Source organism: Hetaerina americana, unplaced genomic scaffold, assembly GCF_022747635.1.
Source record: "Hetaerina americana unplaced genomic scaffold, ioHetAmer1.1.p SCAF_5, whole genome shotgun sequence".
Taxonomy (NCBI): Eukaryota; Metazoa; Arthropoda; class Insecta; order Odonata; family Calopterygidae; genus Hetaerina; species Hetaerina americana.
In genome coordinates, this window is record NW_027287095.1 from 7,683,588 (window position 1) to 7,706,089 (window position 22,502).

Sequence of the window (22,502 nt, forward strand, 5' to 3'; positions counted from 1 at the left end):
TGTCACTTTTTAAGGCCAAAGGGCATCCTGAACATTTGGCATCTTCAACTTCTTTTCTACCCTCCTGAGACATCATGTGCCCCTCAAAAACTTGCAATCTATCCATGGTATTATCACCATAAGCTGCCCGGAGCATGTCATGAGTCTCTTTCTTGGTTTTTCCAGTTTCATGTGATGGTGTAGCACTGTTTCAATAACCAGTTCATGATGGAATGTGACGAGGTCACGTTTTAGAGGATTCGCAAACAAATGATCCACACTCCACTAAGGTCAGGAGCCAACTGCCACTGGCCTCCAGTCTTTCCTGAGACTCCCCTTCCTCGAACCCAGCCAGAGAAACAGCGATTGCTTTTATAGTGAATGTAGGTACCTCCTTCATGTACATTAATTGCAATCTTGCACTCATGGAACAAATAGCAAATGCCATCATATACCATCTTCCTATTAATTTAAATTATGAATAATGTTTGCCTAAAATGGAAATTGTATAATCATCCTTGGTAAAAAAATCAACGAGCTAAAAGACACTAAATCACCTCAACCTTATGATGGGCAAGGCAGGGACTCTTTCACTAAATATCTTAATATAAATTTGTTATCTTTCACTAAATACTTCTAAAATACAGAAATTAATCTTCACCAGTTCATCATAGGACTCGCACTTTCAGTAAAAAATCGATAAATCACTGTTGCACAAATTCTCCATGAGAGTAAACTCTTGTAGGGGCTCACTGGACTGATGTGATTGGATCTCCCATTCGAGTGAGTCTCCCGGAAGGTGCTTTGTGAGAAATGGCTTTGGGCTGGGGGACTTGGTATCTCCAGCAGATTCGTGTTTTTTCTCAGGAGAAACAAATGACCGATTAGGACCCAAGAGTCACTGTAGTTCCTATGGGCAACCAGACAACTACACTGGATCACTTATGTCCAAAAATCAGATGCATTTGCATCTCCAAACATTATGCCTACCTGAGCCATACATTATCCACCACTCGCACATGTATCCATCGACATGTTGAACAGCCCACATTCTCTATTCCTTACTCTCCTTCATGACATTTTCTCATTCATCCTTGGTTCTCTATAAAACGACACCATTTACATTCTTTTGAACTTTTCCCCTTTAGCTGCAATCATCCCCTTTCTCTGATATTCCCACTTCTTCCAATACATTGGTCATCACCTTTTATTGTCCTCGCACACCTCTCCATGCGCAGTGCATTCAACAAATCTTTGTACTCACCCAAGTGCCACACACCTTATCATTTGAATATGGTGTTAAAAACTTTCTATTTAAGGAGATGAAAAAATTATTTACGATTGTTTTGTCCTGGGAAACTAATAGAAAATGTGCATTTGCCATCATAAGAGTTCAAGAGAATTTGTGGTTCTTGCATGCGTTTTTTTTTCTTTTCTAAATTATGGGTGGTGTCCTAACACCCCCCATCACACGCCCTTGCGGCGGCTTGCGGGATATTAAGTAGATGTAGAATATTTCCCTCGTTCAAAAAGTGAGCATCAGGTATCGATCCGAGCTGTTCAAGAGGCTCACATGAGTAGGCCTCAAGAGTGTGGACCAAGGGTCGTGAGGGCAGTCACTCTCTCTGATGCTTCTCACATTGAAGAAATGGCCAGGTCTTCTTTCAAATGGAATAATGCTCCGGCTATTGTTAAGAAGAGTGTGCACATTGGGTGACCGAGCCCTCTCTTTGCAGGACCTCCAATTGCTGAGCAACAAGGCCCGCCTCACAGTGGCCGTGACAAGGGCAAAGCGGAAGTTGATATGCATGGGGGACGTGGGGGTGCTCCGGGCCTATGGTGTACTCCGAGACTTCATCTCCCTTGTGCCAAAGGGGAGCATGATTGATTTGAAGCAAGCAGGCTGTGGATTCAGTTGGGCCCGAGTATTTGAGTCCATGGGGCAGTAAGAGACTGACCTGCATGTATGGAATGGACAAATGGGGCAGATCCAGGGACATCCAAAAATGATTGTCTCAAGGATAACAATTGCTTTAATTTTATACAGTTTTGAAGTATTTGGATATTTTTTGTGTATTTAAATGCCTCATAATCCTTTTTTCCCCACTTTTTTAAAGATATTTTTCTATGAAATATTTCCTTCACTGAGAATGGAGGATATGAAATAAATGTTTATCATCAATGTTGAAATTTTTAATTGAGATTCACACCAACTAGTAGTAATATTTAAAAAAATATGAATGTATGTTCTAAACATTGGAAACTTAGAAACCATTTGTGCACCTCTTTAGACTTTTGTATTCAAGTTTATCCCCTTCATTGTGTATTTGAGTTACCTTCCTGGATCCCATTATGACGTGCCATTCCCTCTTAGCTAATCTTGATTTCTTGATTAACTTAACTAAAGAATCAGGATACTTGGTTGCATAAATCCCTCACATGTCAGTGGTAATTACGTTTATGTAGCAAGTATGCAACATAGTATTCCTTCCCTGGCTCCTAAGTTGAGTATAAAAGCCCTGGTCGAGGTGCAAAAAGCAGTCAGTTAGTTATTTGATGGTGACCGGTGGGATGCGATGCTTCGGCTGTGTTGCACTAGTCGTTACAGCATGTCCTACTGCTGACTCTTCTTTGGACGAGGGCCCTGCCTGGGTCACAAGCTTCATGACCACATCCATCTTGTCTTTATCCCTTACTTTCCAACGAACGAGGGCCTTGCCCGTGTTAGTGTCTGTGACAGCGTTCACCGCTCCCACACTCCTCATCAGACCTTACCTTTGGACAAGGGCTCTGCCTGGGTTATGAGTTAGGTGACCGCGTGCCCCTTTACCCCGTCCCAGGCAATGTTCCGCCATGCCAATGTTGTCTGTTCTCGCGTTAGGTTACCAAGGATCAAGCCATCCATAATATTCAATTACTTATACTTATGTAAATGGTGTAATATGACTGATGTTGTATAATACCCGATGTTTTGGTAAGACTTGGCATATTTCATGTGACATTCCCTGATATCCTTTGTGTCGCACTCAAAATGCCCCCTGCGACATTTACTTGCTAGCTTAATTGGTAGAGTATCAGTCTGATAGTCCAAGTTCTGTGGTGGAAGACCCAGAAAAAGAAGCTTTTTTTTCAGCTTTCTCCCTGTGAGTATCTTTCATCTGTATGAATGCATTGCCACTCTTTGTTGGGTTTTTCAAATTTGAAAAAAATACTGATATTTATAAAATAATTCTATTTTCAAACTTGATAACCAACTGTTCACTGATACACTGCTCAACATCAGCTGATACGATTCTTTGGACACTGTGAACGTGAAAATATTCATAAATGTACACAATTTTTGGTGAATAAAAAAACTCCAACCCTAAAATGACTACTCCCGACTGAAGGTGAAACTCCGATGCCCTGACTCATAATTGTGGAAGGTCAAGTTTCACTATCTGGTGGTTTAGAACTCTCGGTGAATTGGCTCCAGCCCCTAGGTCATTATAGCCCCAGTGTACCAGAATTTGCACTACGTGGATATCATAGGAACATACTAATCATTGCCCAAGTAAAATTCTGAGTCACCATTTTTCAACTGTTTTTAATGGTGAACTCCACATTACTCCGGTTGAATTCAATGCATCTACAGAAACAAATTAAGGAGACTTTGACTGGCACTCAACCACTTCCAAAAATGACAACCTTCTAAATGTTATACCAATAAAGGATGTGAGAAATATATCTTCTTGATAGAGAAATCAATTTTTATATTGTTCACATTAATTTAAAACCATTAAAAAGGATGGGTTATGTTTGATCAAAATATGGATTTTCTTCTTGTCATTTCATCTATTGTTTCAGAAATGATACTCAAAACCAAATCATGAATATTGGGGCAGAACTAATTGAAAATGAATGACACCATTCATGTTTGTTATTCTCCATAAAACAAGGCTCCAAGTAATGATAAACTCACACACATAGCGAGTACACATTTATTTAAAAAGTTCTACTTGACCCCACAGAGGGGGAAATGTGAATTAACAACAAGTATGGTCTTCCTCTAAAACTAAAAACTGAACTTTGTAAGAGGCATCCTTTAGAGGCTCTACCATCAACAGCATCTATACTTGTCACAACCATTTGTACAATTATAATTCTCACTAAAATCATTGGAGCACTGATTAATTCTCCACTTAAAATGCACCTCAGTATCATTTTATGATGATTACACAAAATGATAAGGAGACTCAACATGAATTTCCATATGTGCAAAGAGAATTACATGCTCTCCCAATTTCTTCTGCCCTAATTGTATGCCATTCAATTTTACTGCCCGCAGCACTTGGAATACAATCTGTCGGTTAGGTCCAAGGTATTCTCCACCCCTTCACAGCGCTTGGTGACATTTTCGTTGAAATATTCAGGACCATCACCCAAAAAGGCTCCAGCCATTGCCCCAGCCATGGTTGCCACTGTGTCCGTGTCTCCACCAAGGGATATTGCATATTGGAGAGTGCGTCGTAGTGGATTATCTGTCTGCAAGCAACAATTTCTGATAAGAGACAAATGGAATTTCAGCCTAAATGTCAATTGTTACTATTCTATTAATAGTTATAACTAGAGATCATTCATGAGTCTACAGCTATGGCCCTGAAACAACCCCAGTCTCTCGAACAGTCGGTTGACGAGAATAAGGAAAATGCGACAAAGTAGCTTATGACCATTCCAAAAAAGGACTTGGCAAATTATTTTGAAAAGTCAAAGAGCAACTGGGATCAGTGTGCAAGGTCCCAAGGAGAGTATTTTGGAGGGGACTAAGGCTTTATTGTCCAAGGTACACTATTTTCCTCGAAATATTGCACGACTGGATTCTTTCCAGACAGACCTCATATGCATGACCGGACTGATTTTATTCTATGCAAACCGTTCAACGGATTGAAATGATACACAGTGCGCCATCTAGCGCATTGATGACTAAAACAAGAGGTGTTGTGTTTGTTAACGTCCAGTCGTTACGCAGCAGCAGCAGTACGTGTCTTAACCTGTTCGTAGCCGCATGCAGCAGCAGTAGTGAAGGAGCTAGAGGAACAGGCTCACATGGTGCTGATTGTGACAGAGTTTTCTGCCAAAACCCAAACTTTTGTGATCCCGCAGCCACCCTATTCTACAGACGAGGCTCCATCAGACTTTTTTTTGTTTCTAAAGTTAAAATCAACCTTGAAAGGGCACCGATTCAACTCTATTACGGACATTAAAACTAATTGTACGGCGGACCTGAAGAGGATCCCTAAGGCGGCTTACCAGGCAGGGTTCGAGAGCTGGAAGAAACTTTGGCAAAGGTTTGTCGTCAGCCAAGGCATGTACTTTGAGGGCGACAAGTTCGATTAAGCAGTATCCATCGAAATAAACAAGTTATAAAATCAGTCTGGTCTTTTTTTGATCACACCTAGTGCAAAATCACAATGTAATGAAAATTGCATCAGCAGAACTGTGAAAGCACCATAAGGTTTACAAATATTTTAATAAAGCTTTGTTCCTAATAAACTGAAATGTAACAAAGTGCAATTTTTTTCTGGTCCTAGTATTTTCATCACATCGAGTGCCATTAGACATATCTTGTTCAAGAGAATAATGAACCCTTAGATCTTTCTATTCAATAGTTCGACCCTTAAAGTTATTAAGCGATTAACGCAATATTGATTGCAATAACTTTCATCCAACATTTAGTCTTTCTTTTTTCAAAGGATTCCATAACAGATTTTGTAAGGTCTGTATAAACCATAAACACAGTAATCAACCCACAGGTCGGTTTGGTGGGTGAATTTGCCCAGTACGAAGCCCAACAGCATGTGAAATTCACACATCAGGGTAGGGAAGCCAATTCCTTTCCATGTCACAGCTATGATTTCCCAGGAAGACCTGGTATCCTAAAAATCACCAAGCTTGGGCGGAGCTGAGGGCGCCAAGAGAGGCTTGCCCGGGGCTCGAACCCCAGCCCTCTGGTCAGTAGTCCAATACTCTAGCCCTGGACTAACGTGACCCTCAAAGGTTATACTACCGGTAAAGGTAGGTTTTGGATGGACACAACTACCAAATAAATATTTTGTTTCTCCTAATAAAACACAACCAAACATCCTACTATAGAAGTCCCTCTTCATCTCTTTGTATTTCCTTCATCCCATCCAACATCCCAATCCTATTCCTGCTCATTCCTCATTTGCCTAATTCTTTCCTCTATCACAATCTTCAACATCCCACTGCCGGTCAATACCCCCTTCATTCATTTTTCCTACCTCCTTATGATTTCTCCCAACAATTCCCTCTCCTCTCCCACCATACCTAGCACTTCCCCATTTGTTTTCCTTTCTATCCAGTTCACCTTCGCCATCTTTCTCCACACCCACATTTCAGAAGCCTTCAATCTACGTCTATCATCCTGCTTCAGTAACCTGGTTTCCACATATGACTACGCTCAAAATCAAAGTTTTTACGAAAATTTTCTTAACATCACTACTAAACGCTCCTAACATCAGTTCTCTATTCCTAGGGAAAGAGTCTTTGTCTAAAGCAATTCCACTCCTGTCCCTACTACTTGGACCATTTTGGTACAAAACACTTCCGAGATACATAAACCGCTCCTCCTGCTCAAGTTTTTGCCCTCCTATTTTAATGCTAGGCTTAGCTTTTCTCTTTCTGATAACCATTGTTTTATTTATATTGATTCTCATCCCACATCTATCGCACTAAATTTCCAACTCACTGAGTAATGCTTGCAACCCCTTGGCTGACTGACACACTAGAGCTTGGTCATCAGCAAACCTAACATGATTTTATGTATTTCTTGCAGACTTTAATTCCCATCTCCAGTTCTTCCCATGCATCTTTAATCATTTCCACCTTATTTACATTGAACAGCACCTTTGATAATGGACAACCCTGCCTTACACCTCTTCCTAATATCATCCAGACTCTCCAATCCCCACTGGCACCTAAACGGTCTGAGACATGTACAGGTTGCGGATTAGCCTCCTGTCCCTCCAATCTATTCCTATCTTCTGCATTATACTCACTAGTTTTCCCAATTCAATCTATCTAACACCTTTTCAAAATCTATGAAACAAGCAAAAACATCCTGATTGTATTCTATATTCCTCTCGATTGGTGATCTCATTACTGCAATGGCATCACGCCTGCCTCTCCCCTTCCTGAACCCAAAGTGATCATCCCCCAAGTAATCATTTGCCCTACACTATCCTTTTGCTGATGATCCTGAGAACAACTTCAGCTACTTGGGATATCAAACTTATTGTTCTGTAGTCGTCACATGATGTAGCCTTTACCTTTTTCGGAATAGGAACTAACACTGACCTCACAAGGTCTTCCAGCCAGATTCCTTTCTCATAGATACTATGAATCAGTCCATATGGTCTCTTCCTACCACATTTTCCTAATAGTTTTAGTACTTCTGCAGGAATGTTGTCTACCCCCATGGCCTTATTTGATTTCATCTCTCTTAGTATCCTTTCTATCTCATTGTTGAGTATGCCTGGACCTTCATCAATGTCACGTTCTCTTTCTATGTCTTAACTTGTTGGCCTAAGCTCTTTACGAAACGGTTCTGTATATTTCTTCCATCTCTCTTGGATCTTTTCAGTTTCAACTATTATCTCGCCTGACTTATCTCTAACTGCTAACACAGATCTTTCCTTCTTACTTCCCAACAATGTTATTATTTAACTCTTTGTACTTCCTTTTGCCAAACTCTGTCTTTACATTCTTCCATTTCCTTCTCTCATCTATCTTTTTAATCACCTTATCCGTGACCCATGGTTCCTATAGTTTCTTTTGCAGCTTTTGATATCCTTTTCTTGATACATTCCCATTTTTCTTTGATATTACTCAGCTCTTTTCCCTCATCCATGATTTTCTCTACAGCCTGTTGATACTCCTTCCTTGTCAATCCAGTTCATGCTTCTACATTCCACTTCCTAACCCGTTGCCTTATATTTTTTGAAACAGATGCTACACTTCATAACAACTAAATTGTGGTCAAGAGTCCGCATCCACTCCCTGGAAGCTGTGCGCATTGATCATATTCCTAAATCTGTGCCTAACCATTATATAATATAACTGATACCTTTCTGAGTCACCTGACATTTTCCATTTATACCTATGCCTCTTGTGGAGTCTAAACCAAGTGTTGGTGATGACTAACCTCTGTCTCCTGCAGAATTCAATTGCTTTCCACCTGCAGTCATTCCTCTTACCTAAACCGTAGTCCCCCACCTCACCATCATCTCTTCCTTTGCCTACTGTCGCACTCCAATCCTCCATCACTATAAAATAATTTCCTACAGAAACACAATCGGTTATATCCTCTAACAGAGGCTACGTGGACTGCCTTTCATCTGACATGCTATATCAATGCACAGAAAGTGCAATTTTCCCACTTTTTTCAATTCACTTGTTTTGCAAATGAGATTTAAAACATCAGTTTCTTTACGACGGTGACCCAGCTATTGCAAGTTTTCTGCTCAGGCAAGATATGCATCACCTACCATTCATTTAATTCATTCAGAAACAATGTGATTTGGGATTCTCCCCAGAGTCATGTTGTTTGTGAATAGTCTTAAGAGTGATTTTGGATGTGCGACTCTCTTTCCTTTTGTCCTAAGGTGACATTGACTGGCTGCCACCCACCAGATATTTCCCTTCCATCCAATAACCGAAGAGAGAATGAAGGTCACACATGGTAAGGATACGTGATTATGCACACAGAATTGTGCACAGTTGGGTCTGAGTATTGGCGATGGTATCAAGTGGATGGAGGATGCATGGTGCACACCATGGGGAGAGTGTCACCCACCTACCTGGGAAGCATGCAAAGGACACGGACTTACTTCAATGAGGGGAATGTGACCTTGTTGAGCACGGAGGAAGCAGAATATTGCCGTGGGGACGGAAGTGATTGCTGAGACACCAGAACCCAGTCGATTCAGCACATCTTCCTCCTCTTTTATTTTCTTAGATCCACTTTTCTCTCTCTGCAGGAGCTCAAGGGCCCACCGCAGGCGGTTGATGAAGGGCTGCTGATCTTCATCCCTCCCCACAAACCTTTATATAAAGCATCACACCACAGAAAGGAAATATGAAGGTACGCGTGATTGGCTACATTAAATGTCAAATCAAACATGATGCTGCAAGAATCCTATAAATCTCAAAATCACAATTCAGATAGCATACTCATTATCCCCCTTCTCATACAGCTGCATCTTTGCAATCAGCTCCTCCAGAAATGCAGCCGTGTCCAAGGGTTGCTTGGGGTTCAACCACAGTGCCTGCTCGATGGCCAGACACTGCAAAGGAAGACCCCTATCATCACTGCATGTGGAAAACTAATGCTAAGCAACAGACATGTTCAATAGGCAAAGTAAAAGATTTTCAGTTCACTTGTATTTCAGTCAACCAAGGAGGTCAGAAAGATTCAACCACCTCACTTTTAATTAGGCAACCCTGAGAGCAGATCCCATTAGGTGTCAACAAAACCTAATGGTATATGTTCTGAGTTGCCCACTTAAAAGTCAGATGGCCTTGGATCATTATTAGACTAAAACAAAGGGTAGAAGGATTGGAAATCTGGAGGTCTTACAATGACTACCGGTTCTCAACAAGATAAAACTTGACATGTTTGCTAAATTAATGACTGATAAAATGTGTCTAGTCTCAATAAAATCAAAGTGATAGGAGTCTGAATTACACTGACATTGTCTTAGTTACACTGACCAATTGTATACTTGTGTAATGAAGGGTGTCCAGTAAGTAGAATGTTGAATCTCCTTTACAATACAATTACCATCACCGCAGTAATATATTTATCTTTACCACTAGTTGTAATTTAAAAAAGACATCCCTCATTTAAAATTGGTATTAATGCCTTGGCACACTTACCATCCCCTTCAACTATCTCAATTTGATGAAACTTAGGATCTTTACTTGGACTATACCCTCATCACTTCAGATACTCAATAGCTGCCAGATGAATCGAAATGCATTCCTCATCAAATGTTTCCCTGAAACTGAGCATTTAACTAGCAACTTTTGATGCAAGGAAACAATATTTTTAGTATTTCTCTTAATCACGAGTAAAAACACAATTTGATTTGCTAAAATTTCCTCCCTCTCAATTACACTATAGTTTTATGAAATAAGCCCATCTGTACACACAACAACATCATATGTGCCATTGATATCATTAAATAAATCCTCACTACAGTGAAACATCTACCAAGGGAAAGGAAATATGGCTCCAATTGTTCATTTATCGCAATTACTGGAATAAAGCAATTCCCCCCAAGGAAAATTGCAGGATGCTCTTCTTGGAAGAGTTTCGTTTTCACCACTATGAGTTAGTTGCCTGAGCTTCCCATTGTGAAGACATTTTTTGAACAAATGGAAATGCACCTGAATAATAATATTCTGGAATATAAAACTTGAACTGACTCTTGTTGGGATATATTATAGGTCCTCTCTTCCACTGAGCAAGAAAGCCTTTGCAAACTGAAAAGCAATAGGTTATGTGCCTAGACCATGGACTGAAAGAGAGGACAGTAGAATGAATTGGTGTTCATGATCTGAATGTTTTGAAGTTACAATTTCAGAATCAATTTTGCGCTAAACATTTTTCTTTTCAACTACTTCATAAAAAATATGGCATTTTATTTGAAAAAGGTTAGAAGGAAAAGTTTATTGATCTTCCTCGCTTTGCCATTTCTTGATCTTCAATAGCCCTCAGAAATCCCGAAGAATAAATGTAATTCAGTGGCATAATAGCCGGTCTTTAATTGAACACTCAAATTGCACACTAAGGACAACCTTTAGTCGAAAACTTGATATCCTATGCTTAAATGTTCAATACCTTGTAAATGGTTTAAGTATCGTCTCATAAATATAACCGTCAACTTATCTGACAACTAGCTGACTGATACATTAACAAGGAATAATTATGCCATCTGTCATCTTCTGCAGTCACTTGTGAAAGAATATGAGTAATTATGGCCTTAGAAATATTATCAGTGCGACTGTTGGTCATGCCTTTTGCAAAAAACAGGCTTTTAGATGACAAAATGAAGGGGAGTGGTAGGAAAAAAGGACATAATGTGAACTGATGGAAGATCCCTTGAATCAGGCACTCACATCATGAATGCCGACACAATTGAGCTTAAAAACATTTGGGTGCTGTAGGAACCAACGAAAATAAAAAAGTGACAATGTGGCAGCCCCTGATCAGGAACATGGCATACAACATCCATAATTGAATTTGGAAATTGATTGCCATAATATCATTTTTAATGCCTTTGTAGTTACAGATCTGGAAGGCAATTTGACCATACAATATCAATGACGCTGACTTATGGCATAGACAGTTGGTTCATATCTGGTATGACAGAATGGAAAAGCTGTCAAGACTTTCAAAAGAAATGGAGGAAGGCCTGTATCATCAATCATATGTTGTGGGCAAGCAAGAGGCTACTACAAATATGCACAATGACTTCTTTAGTTCAGTAAGTCCTGTCCTGATGTGCAAAGAGGTAAATTGCTCATGTTAATGAAGCAGCCATAATTCAAATTGGTTTGAAGATCAACGCTTTACCAAGTGACAATGGGAGTACACGCCATTGGAGATGAAAGCGTACTTTGAGGTAAATGGCACTCAAGTTGGTTTTACACCATGATATCCTCCTGGACAACATTAATATTCCAAATATACAAATGGAATATCAATTGAGAAAGTCAGGTGAATGCTTCAAGTTTAGGGCTAAAAAAAAATTCTTCAGAAGAGAAGCAGTACTAGCAGAAGTTTATCAGATGTATCATAGCCCAATTAGTGCACTAGTCATGACATTGCTTGATTACCGTAGTATGGCCAATAATAAAAATCAGAATAAATTGATAATTTTTGTACAGCCTAATTAAGTATATACACAGTAGGCCCTGAGGCAAAAATTGAGGAAGAGTGAAATAAAATTTGGAAGATTATTATCTTAGCTTGTACTGAATTTGAGCAAATATATTCGAAATATTTGTCTGCAAAGTAGATTGACACAGCTGGATGCAAGCTACTAATTTAGAAATTGAGGCACTCCAAGAAAAAAACTGCTGGACTTAAGTGATTGTGCCTCCTGGAAAGAAGGCATTGGCAAAACAAACGGCTCTTTAGCCTAATGAGGAATGGAAAGATAAAAAGCAAGGGTAACGGTAGGTTGATGCTCAAGAGGAAGGAGGCTGATTACACAACTATTCCCAATCAATGGGTGCCAATGGTATAAACAATAATGATAATAAAATTGAAATTTGGCAAATGGTTTGTAGCAAACCTTCTCTGAGGACTGGTGTCCTAAGGAACAAGGTGCCACCTGCATATCTCAAAAATGGAATCCTTATATTACTGTGAAGCTACCATATGTGGCAACATTGCAGTACGTACAACACAGAGCACCTGTAAAGACCTTTATATAAATACCACTTTTCTTTCAGGTGAAATCAATTAGGCTCCATTCAAAATCAAAACATCATGAGTGACCATGCAAAGCACCATTATATGAGGATACATGGGTTCCAGAAAGTTGGAGATTAGAAGGCATGAGACAAGTCAACATTCAGCACTACAAGGTAAGTCACTCTCTCACTTGCAAAATAGCTCCATTGATTCCATTGGCATGGGTGTGCGTTATTTCTGTTGCCTTTTGCGCCATGGTGCCCAGGGACTGTGTGCCTGTCCCACGGAAGAAGAGTGCTATGGGTGCAATGCGCATGGCACCACCATTTCCATAGGAGCCAGTCCCTCCAAACTGCTCTCGTGCAGGCCCCAGTGGATCCTTGCACTTGGTCATACGCAACTTAGCAAACACATCAATCACATTCATTCCATATCCCCTTCGTGGTTGATTGAAGTACTCCTTCACAAACCTTAAGATGATGAAACCACATTAAACCTCTCAGCAATTTAAGTCACAAACTCTTTCCACACTATCAGCGATTCACTATAAAAAGAGTTAAGCATATATTGTGACTCCTTCACATTCATTGAACAAAATAATATTTTTTTCATTACCCTCCAACCATAAATATCATGTAGGTAGAGAAGATGTCAAATAGAAAGAAAAGTACAAGTTACAGATAAATTGCAACATTATGAACCTACTTAAAAAGAACATTTCAATTTAAAAATGTTATAAAAACACAATGCCCCACTGGTGCTTGTCATTCAAAAATTATCTCAATCAATAATATCACTACATCAGGAGGTCCTTGAGTTTTAATTAGAAGCTACATAATCCATCACTCCTTTTCAATGAGTGTCGCAAGGCATCATTAATTTTGACTCCCATTGCCATTTGGCTTTTATAGAACATTGCTGATTAATAATAACTTGGGTGGATGTCATAAATATTTCTTGTTGAATATGAGTAAATATCACTAGCAGCGTGAAAGAAATGGGCATTATTTTTCATGACCTGGCAAATATATACATGGATGGAGAGGTAAGAAGCACAAAGTATTCATCAAATAGCTTTTTTATGAATTAAGAAAACTTTGTGCAGCATATATGCAACTATATTTATGTTATGCGTCAAGGTTAGTGGACTCAAAATAACAGGACATTTACTTAACACAAACAATAGCATCATCCATACTATTTTGAATGACGATATTCTTTTATGTTCAATAATACGAAGGTACTAATTTGGCTGTGGGATTGAAAGTATCTCAGTCACATTTCTCCAAACCAAGTAATCCAGCTGTCAAATCAAATAATTACGGAGACCTTGATGTGAGCAATAAATCATTAGATGTACATATGAGTCAAATATGGTGTTAATTATGATACCGACTACGAGGCTCTTTAAATAATAAACCCAAGTCGTCATCAATTGCAAACATAACCCAAAATCAGGAGCAACATACTACCTAGAATGTGGCTACAAATAATTTATGAAATTGTATTTAAAATTTATGGATAACTGCTGTGCATTTTTCTGTCATTGCCTTACTATTAAAAAATGAATGCCGGTTTATTTTTACCAAACTACTCTGTACATTATTACTTCACTCGTCGGAGGGGCATAATAAACATAATTCAGAAATCCTAAGGTATATCTAAGAAAGGTCAAAATCGCTCATTTTTTACCAAATTGCCAAGGGATGATAATAAAAAATACTCACTTTAAATGTGTATAAAACTGAACATAAGACGCAGTTAATTTGTAATTGGCAGCTCTAGTACATGTAAGGGAGTTTTTGTAGGGTTCCAGTCTATTTCTATGAATTTTATTTGGAACTGAAGGCTGAATTTCACTGGAGTGTATTCGTGTATTACTGTAAATATTATTCCCTCTGCATCTTTAAGACCATGTTCTAAGTCACATACCTGATGGACAGAATAATAAATAAATAAAATGACAATAATGATATGCCAATGCAGCAAAACATCGCGTACTAAATGATGATTGCATCCGCAAGCCATAGGTACCTTTTGGCTAAGTCAGAAACATCCAGATTCTCCTTCGCAATCAACGATTCAGCAACGCAGTTCGTCATAGCAGTGTCATCGGTGTATTGAAGCAAAGGAGCTGCCATCATAGAAAGTTTAAGATGAACCTATAGACTTCAGTTGCAAATTGAATCATAAAAACGAATTGGGTCACAAGCTGTTACCTTTATGGTTCGAGCCTTCCAAAGTGTCAAAATATTTTCGGAGTACGACGGGCGATGGCCTTAGATCACCTTCATAGGGAGAACCCAAGCAATCTCCTAGCAAGGACGCGAGGAGGCACCCTCTGAATTTACTAGTCATCATTAAACCATCAGTGAGGGCCATGGTAAATGAAATATCTAATGCTATAAAGAAATAAAAATGAATATGCGACGCTTGAAACTTATAATGATACGACTTTTGCTAGTTGAAGTTAATCATAATCATTACCTTGTTAATCGCGATTTATAAAAATATTGGAATGGTATAATTATGAGATGCGTCACTTGCTATGATATTTTACGAAAAAGCTTTTAGTGGGCCTCTTGAATATTCAGTGCAATTCAACAACACATTCATGCACGTACCGTAACGACGGGGTACCCAATAATTAAGTTAAACTACGGTTATGTACGCGTTAACCTATACACAAATTTAGAAGGTTGCCGACCATCTTTTACACCCCCAACAGTGTTTTGGCAGGCACGAATTTGCGCGAATACAGCTGTGTTCGTATTTCCGCTTCGCGCCAACAGCTGTATCTGTATTTCCGCTCGCGCCGACAGCTGTTTCTTGGGGTCCCGAGCTTTCGAGAGAGAAATCAAACTATTATTTCTGTAGAATATACATTTTTTCTCTTATATTATGCCATCCTAGTATGAGTGAATCCTCATTCTTTCATGTTAGTGCATTCTTCTTAGGTAAGATATAAATTGATAATCGTGCATTAAATTGAACTCTCCGTAGATTACCCCCTAACTTAAACTCTCGGAAATCCAGCATGAAAATCTAATAATAGTAACATGTGACTTCGATAGATCTTTGGACTCTGAGAGACCTTAGATGTCTTTTAATTTTTGATCCGTTGACTTCATTCCAGGTCCATCCATTGGTATCCATAAATATTTAGCTCTCACCCATTGCCTTGAAATGGAAAACAAGTGAACATCATTACAAAGCTTCTCCTTAAGTTCAAAGAGTTATAATGCCAATTTATACTACTAATGACGCTTATTCCCTGTTCAGAGAATATGATTTCGAAAAATAGCATACATTCTTTGGTATGCACTCCATAGCGGTTTTTTGCATTCATTATATCTCGGGTAAACTAGGAATAAATGGTCTCTCTCGTGAAGAAAATTTGTTCAATCAGTTACTTGTCTTGTGCACACTTATTTACAAATTGTATAGCATTGATACAATTTTTATAGTAGTACTTCTGATATTTCAATTTAGTCCAAATGAAAGTTGTTATGAAAATATGACTTCTGTAAAGCCTCGGACTGCAGCCTTAATTTTAATCTGATGGTTTATTTATTTTCCTCACTATTTGTTTAAGAAATAAAACCGTAAATCTAACCTAGATGATAAGTAAGCAAGGAATAATCGAAGAAAAATTTGCAGAATATGGCAATTGGCGGTTGGAAATAAATGTATCCCTTGGAACTATTGGTGAAGGTCAACTTTAAATTCATAAACATTTCTAGAATAATAAATTGTTCTATATTCGGTAGACTTGAGGAAAGATATCAATTAAGAAAGCACAATTGAACTAAGTTTTATTTGTTAAAGGGTGTAATAATAGGCAAATAATAATGAGTATGCAGTTAGATTTCAATATATATTATGGTTAGTGAAGGAAGGTATATTGGCAAAGAAAAATTACACAATCATGGTTAAGGGGGTTTTACTATTTAATGGTTCAAAGATTGAATGGATTGAAAACGTCAGCTGATGCAACAAATCGCTTTAATTTAGAGAATATATATCCGAGGAGACCTGTTGGAAGTATTTTGATAATAATTAGTGAGACTCACAAATGTTTTATTTTTTGTTAATTTAAAATTTGCTTTTAAGATGCCTCAATCCTTTTGGTGGTAGCTGGTTCATTGGTGTATATACTCGGTGAAGAGTATTTGAACGTTTCAACACACTAAATATAGAATATCGGGTTCACCAAATGATTGAAAAATAAATTAAAACCTATGTCATGTAGGAATAGGTGTTGAAAAAACAGCTCTAAAAGATTAAACTGGAATATGAAATGTTGGAATACCATGGAAATCGAATACCTCACCATGATAGTTGATACCCTCTAAAGTTTGACGTCCATATCTGTTATAATTATTACTAGTTTTGTTAAGATAGGCTTCGGATGGGCACTGCATGTACAACTGTGCATACTTGCCTCTCCTAACAAAGAACAGCCTGACACAATACAGTACAGTAAAACCTTTTCAATTCTGCACGTCCTTCCATCTAACATACCCATCCTATTACATCCTCTTCCTTGCTTGGCTAATGATCAACATTCTCCCCTCCATTACAGTCTTCAATGTATCATTGCCAATCAGAATGCTCTGAATCGATCTTTCCAGCCTTCCCCTAGCAATCCTCCAGAATATAAAGCACTTCTTCATTTGTCTTCTTTTAAGTCAACTTCACCTTTTCCATCCTCCACACCTACATTTTGAGAATCCTCCAATTCACAACTGACATCTTGCTCCAATGACCATGTTTCTGTACCATAAAAAATCTTGTTCACTGTTAAAAGTTTTGATGAGGTGTTACTTTTTACTCAATGTACTCTTCATCAATTCACTCCTTAATGTGAAAGCTTCTGTACTTAATGCAATTCTTCGCCTTATGTCCCTGCTACAATGACCATTTTGGTCCGAACAACTTTCAAGAGAGGTAAACTTCCACCATAAATTTCGAACCGCATCTTTCACCGCATTTCTGTTGTCCCATTTGTTGCCGGCCTCAATTTAAGATTCAACTCTTTTTACTTCCTTCTACCAAACTCTGTGTTTACATCCTTCCATTTCTTTCCCTTGTCAGTCATTCAAATGATTTCGTCAATAATGCATGATTTTTGTCCGATTCCTATTTAGAGTGCCTATTGTTACTTTTGCAGCTTTTGATATCAGCTCCTTGTCCAACTACTTCACAAGCTAATTTGCTGTTGGCAAATTCACCATCGTCAATGTTCACCAAGCCTAGTTCTGAAACCAATCTAAAAACCATTGCCTCCACACTCAGAAACAAATTCAGTACTGGCTCTGATGAAACTCCTGGTAAAGTTGTTCATAATTGTTTTGAAGCCATAAAAGCACCCCTTATATCATTAATTAATGAATTTTTGATGCAAGAAATTTTCCCATCCCAATTAACAGAATCAAAAGTAGTGCTAATATATAAAACCTGTGGCTGTGTTAATGATTTGAACAACTATAGACCAATAGCCATCCTGAGCACATTGCTAAAATATTTGATAAAGCCATTCAATGAGGGTAATCCTAGAAGTACCCGAACCAACAAAGAAAACACAAAAATTCTGGAAAAAAATGGAATTTACTTTTCAACATAATCTCTTTTCAGCTCTATACACTTTTCCCAGCGGTGTTCAATAAGTTTGATACCCTTTTTTAAAACAAACACTGTCTTGCTCCTCAAAATAGCCATTAACTGACAACATCACTTCTTCACGGTTGGAAAATCTTTGACCACCGTGCCATTTTTTCAAGTTTGCAAAAAGAAAATAATCTGAAGGGGCTAAATCTCTCGCATCCCAAAAAACCACTGTCATGACCTTGCCTGTAGATGAAATGGTCTTCGCCTTCTTCGAAGCCAGTTCTCCCTTTCGAATCCATTGTTTTGATTGTTCTTTTGTCTCCGGTGTGAATTAATGGACCCATTTCATCCATGGTTATGAAACAGCACAAAAATTCTGCTTTGTTGCTGTGAAACTTTATTGAACACTCAATTGAAACATCTTCACGACGATGGTTTTTCTCGAGTGTAGGCAAACGCATCACACAGCTTTCTTATATCAAATTTTCAGTTAATATGCGATGCACTGCACTTTTTGTAATGTCTACTATGTCTGCTAGCTTGGCCACTTGTAGTCGGTGATCATCCAGTATCACTTTGTGGATTTTCTTCACTGTCTGGAGTAGTCACCTCATTTGGTCACCTATGTGATGCTTGTCTTGACAGCTCATATGGTCTCATTTGAACTGTGCTACCCAGTATTTTACTGTTGTAAACGAAGGAGCAGACTCACTCAGAGTAGAATCCAGTTCAGCTTTTATTTTGGTTGGGCTGAGGCCTTTCAAATAAAAGTATGTATCACATAATGATGACCAAGTTTCTCCATTTTCACAAATTCACTGAAAACGTTCACTATTGATGGCTGTCAAACAAATACTAAACAACGTGTTATCTTCAAACTTGAAGCATATGCTTTAAAGATTGCATACTTTCTGATACAGTGATATTTTTCAAACAACTACCGCCATCTCTAGGCCAGTCCAGGTACTTCTGAGCCTTCCAATGTATATGCAAATAGCATCTTATCTCAAAAAAGACTTCCTACTTTCCAATTCTCATCATGGATTTAGATCTGAAAAGTCTACAGCTGCAATATGTCAGGCAATCGACAGCATTATTAATTCATTAGATGCTAAACGCAAAACTCTTGGAATGTTTTTTGACATGTCGTTAAAAGTTACTGTTGCAGCATCTCCCGCAGTTTCTTTGGAATTTGTCAAAGTGAAAACACCAAAAGTGTTTAAAGTTGGCTTTAACCTCGTGGACTGTGGCGCCTTGCGCACGACTACGAATACCTGTGACATTGTATGTATGGTATTTCGTCACAACATCTTGTTCCTTTAAAAGCCCCAAAATTTCAGAGTGTAAGAGGACGCCTCGGTAGCTTAAGTGGCTAAAGTACTCGACCGGATATTGAGGGATCTGGGTTCGAATCCCAGTCAGGGCGAATGATTTTTACACTCTGAAATTGTTGCATTGAAATGCACATTAGTGGATGACTCCGTTAAAAGTTACTGTTGCGGCATCTCCCGCAGTTTCTTTGGAACATGTCAAAAGCTTTTGATAGTGTAAACCACAATATCCATACTAAAAAGAAAGACTTGTACTTTGATGATGCCGCAAGTCGGTGAAACGCATTGTACCATATAATAAAATCTGTGGAAAAGTACAAGTCTTTCTTTTTAGTATGGATATTAAATACTTCCACGAAGTGAAGTCTGAAAAATAGGGTATAAACCACAATAGACTACTAATTAAACTCCATAGAATAGGAATTAGAGGAATTCCTCTAAATTGGTTGAAGTCTTATATTTGCAATCGCACTCAGAAAGTACTGTTGTCAGTAGATGGGTTAAAATATTCATCTGAAGCATACCAAGTTTACGAAGGTGTTCCACAAGGCTCAACCCTTGGGCCACTCCTTTTTCTGAAATACATCAATGCCCTACCTAGCTGCTTACAGAATTATGAAGGAATAATACCAGTGTTGTATTCTGACGACACCAATGTAATAATATCAACACAAACATATCCCAGTCTTGTGGAAAAATCAAAGTCTGTCGCACTTACAATAAACGGGTGGTGTACAGACTAACTTTTAGACTTAAATGTAAATAAAAGTAAAATAGTATAATTGACGCTCAATAAGAATGTGACAGATAATCTGCTGGTAAAAATTAATGACTTATCAATTGAGTATGTGGCGGAATGTAAATTTCTAAGTATTTCTCTGTGTGCAAATATTTCTTGGTATACACATGTAAAAGCCCTTCAACATAGGCTCAGCTCAGAAATCTGCAACCTCAACTGTCTCCCTATGAGTGTCTTTCATCTGTGTGAATGCATTGTCACTTTTTGGTGGGTTAGTCAAATTTGAAATAAAATGCTGATATTTATAAAATAATTATATTTTCAAACTTGATAACCATTGGTTCACTGATAAACTGCTCAACATTGTCTGATGTCATTTTCTGGACATTGAACATGAAAATCTTCATAAATGTACACAAGATTTGGTGAATGATAAAACTCCAACCCTAAAACGATTTCAATCTACTGGTGGTGAAATCCTGACACCATGACTCATAATTGTAGAAGGTCGACTTTCACTATCTGGTGGTACAGTACTCTTGGTGAATTGACCCTAGCCCCTAGGTCATAATAGCTCTAGTGTAGTAGAATCTGCATTACGTGGACATATTTGAAGCATACCAATCATTGCTCAAGTAAAAATTCAGTGGCACAATTCATCTACTGTGTTAATGGTGACTTCCAAATTACTCTGTTGTATTCAATGCATCCACAAACAAAAAAAGGAGACTTCGATAGGCACTCAACCTCTTCGAAAAATGACAACCTTCTAATTTTATAGCAATAAATAATGTAAGAAATACTACCTTGATCAAAAAGTTCCCGGAATAACCACCGTGTGGCGCTCCCATCGTTCCGATTTGAGTTCTGTTTTTTTTGTTAAATTGGTACATCTGTTGTTGATATTCCCTTTAAATCTTAGTGTCATAACTTGACATTTGCAAAAGTTACGTAGCCAAGAGTACATCTATCTCTGTGTGTGTTGGCGATTTTTTACAATTGCAGAAATGGATTTAAATTTGCAACAACGAACTTGTATTAAATTTTGCGTAAAAAACGGATTTAGTGGCGCACGGATGTTGGAAAAGTGTTTCGGCAACGATTCTCTAAAAAAAACGGTCGTTTACCAGTGGCACGAGCGGTTCAGAAGTGGTCGTGACTCAATCGAAGATGATGAACGCAGTGGCAGACCATCGACATCGAAAGTCGGTGAAAAAATTGATAAAGTAAAAGAAATGTTGGTCAATAACCGCAAATTAACCATCAGAGAAATAGCGGAGGACTTGAACATTGCCTATGGATCCGCCCAAGACATTGTGGTTAATGATTTGGGTTTCCGTCGTGAAGCAGCAAAGTTGGTGCCAAAAGACCTCAATTTCATGCAAAAAAGAGACCGTGTTGACGTCGCAAAAGACATGATTTGCGAGGCTGAATCCGATCCCACATTCATCAAAAGGATCATTACTGGAGACGAGACGTGGGTTTATGAGTACGACACGCAATCCAGACATCAGGCAAGTGAATGGCGTTCACCAAATGAGCCGAGACCAAAAAAACCACGTCGTTTTCAGTCAAAAAAGAAGGCAATGCTGACGGTTTTCATGGATTACAACGGTGTAGTGCATCATGAATTTTTGCCAGAAGGCCAGAACGTAAACAAAGAGTATTATTTGGGCGTTATGAGACGTTTGCGTGAAGCAATTCGCCGAAAGAGACCAGAAATGTGGGCAGAAAACTCGTGGATTTTGCACCATGATAACGCACCGTCGCACAGTGCTATCATTATTCGTAATTTTTTGACGAAAAATGCAACAAATACCATCCAACAGCCACCGAATTCACCTGATTTGGCTCCCTGTGACTTCTTTCTGTTCAATCGAGTTAAAAAACCATTACGGGGAACGCGTTTTAGCAGCCGAGAGGAAGTAATGGAAAAATCGCAGGAAGCACTGATGGACATACCGAAAACCGAATATAAAAAATGTTTCGAGGATTGGATCAAGCGCTGGCATAAGTGTGTTGCAGTCGATGGGGATTACTTTGAAGGGGACAATATAGATTTAGATGAATAAACTTGTATTTTTAATTTTCTGAATAAATTCCGGGAAATTTTTGATCAAGGTAGTATATCTTCTTGAGAGACAAATCAATTTTTATACTGTTCGCATTAATTTAAAACCATTGAAAAGGATGGGTTATGTTTGATCAAAATATGGATTTAAATATGTCTCCATGGTTCAAACTTTGGAAAGGAAGGCCCCTATTACCACTGTGTGTGGAAAATGCTGAGTAACATTAATGTAAAATAGATAACATAAAAGATTTATAGTTCAGTTGTATTTCTGTTAACTGCCAGAAA

The 22,502-nt window shown here is 38.4% G+C and overlaps 2 protein-coding genes across 2 annotated transcripts in view; one reads left to right on the forward strand and one right to left on the reverse strand.

The window, feature by feature from the left end:
- Positions 1 to 2,122, forward strand: part of Dna2 (DNA replication helicase/nuclease 2) — a 52,921-nt gene extending 50,799 nt beyond the window's left edge. The window contains exon 18 of the mRNA XM_071592021.1: positions 1,716 to 2,122. Coding sequence (XP_071448122.1) covers positions 1,716 to 1,928 — 213 coding nt within the window. The 3' untranslated portion in view covers positions 1,929 to 2,122. The remainder of the gene's footprint in view (positions 1 to 1,715) is intronic.
- Positions 2,123 to 3,941: 1,819 nt separating this feature from the next.
- LOC139694245 (ADP-ribosylhydrolase ARH3-like) lies at positions 3,942 to 15,305 on the reverse strand. Its single transcript, XM_071592700.1, has 7 exons — positions 14,951 to 15,305; positions 14,683 to 14,865; positions 14,498 to 14,597; positions 12,654 to 12,933; positions 9,211 to 9,323; positions 8,868 to 9,081; positions 3,942 to 4,503 (listed from the first exon to the last, which is right to left on the reverse strand). The coding sequence occupies exons 2-7, from the start codon at positions 14,843 to 14,845 to the stop codon at positions 4,294 to 4,296; spliced, it is 1,080 nt and encodes a 359-aa protein (XP_071448801.1). The 5' UTR covers positions 14,846 to 14,865; positions 14,951 to 15,305; the 3' UTR covers positions 3,942 to 4,293.
- Between the last annotated feature and the right edge of the window lie 7,197 nt (positions 15,306 to 22,502).

Coding starts and splice junctions, on each gene's coding strand:
- LOC139694245 (XM_071592700.1), bottom strand. CDS start 14,845: ATGGCCCTCACTGATGGTTTAATGATGACTAGTAAATTCAGAGGGTGC. Junction 9,324..12,653: donor TCAATGGAGCTATTTTGCAA/GTGAGAGAGTGA, acceptor CTTCCTTTGCAG/TGTCTGGCCATCGAGCAGGC. Junction 4,504..8,867: donor GTCACATTCCCCTCATTGAA/GTAAGTCCGTGT, acceptor TGTTGCTTGCAG/ACAGATAATCCACTACGACG.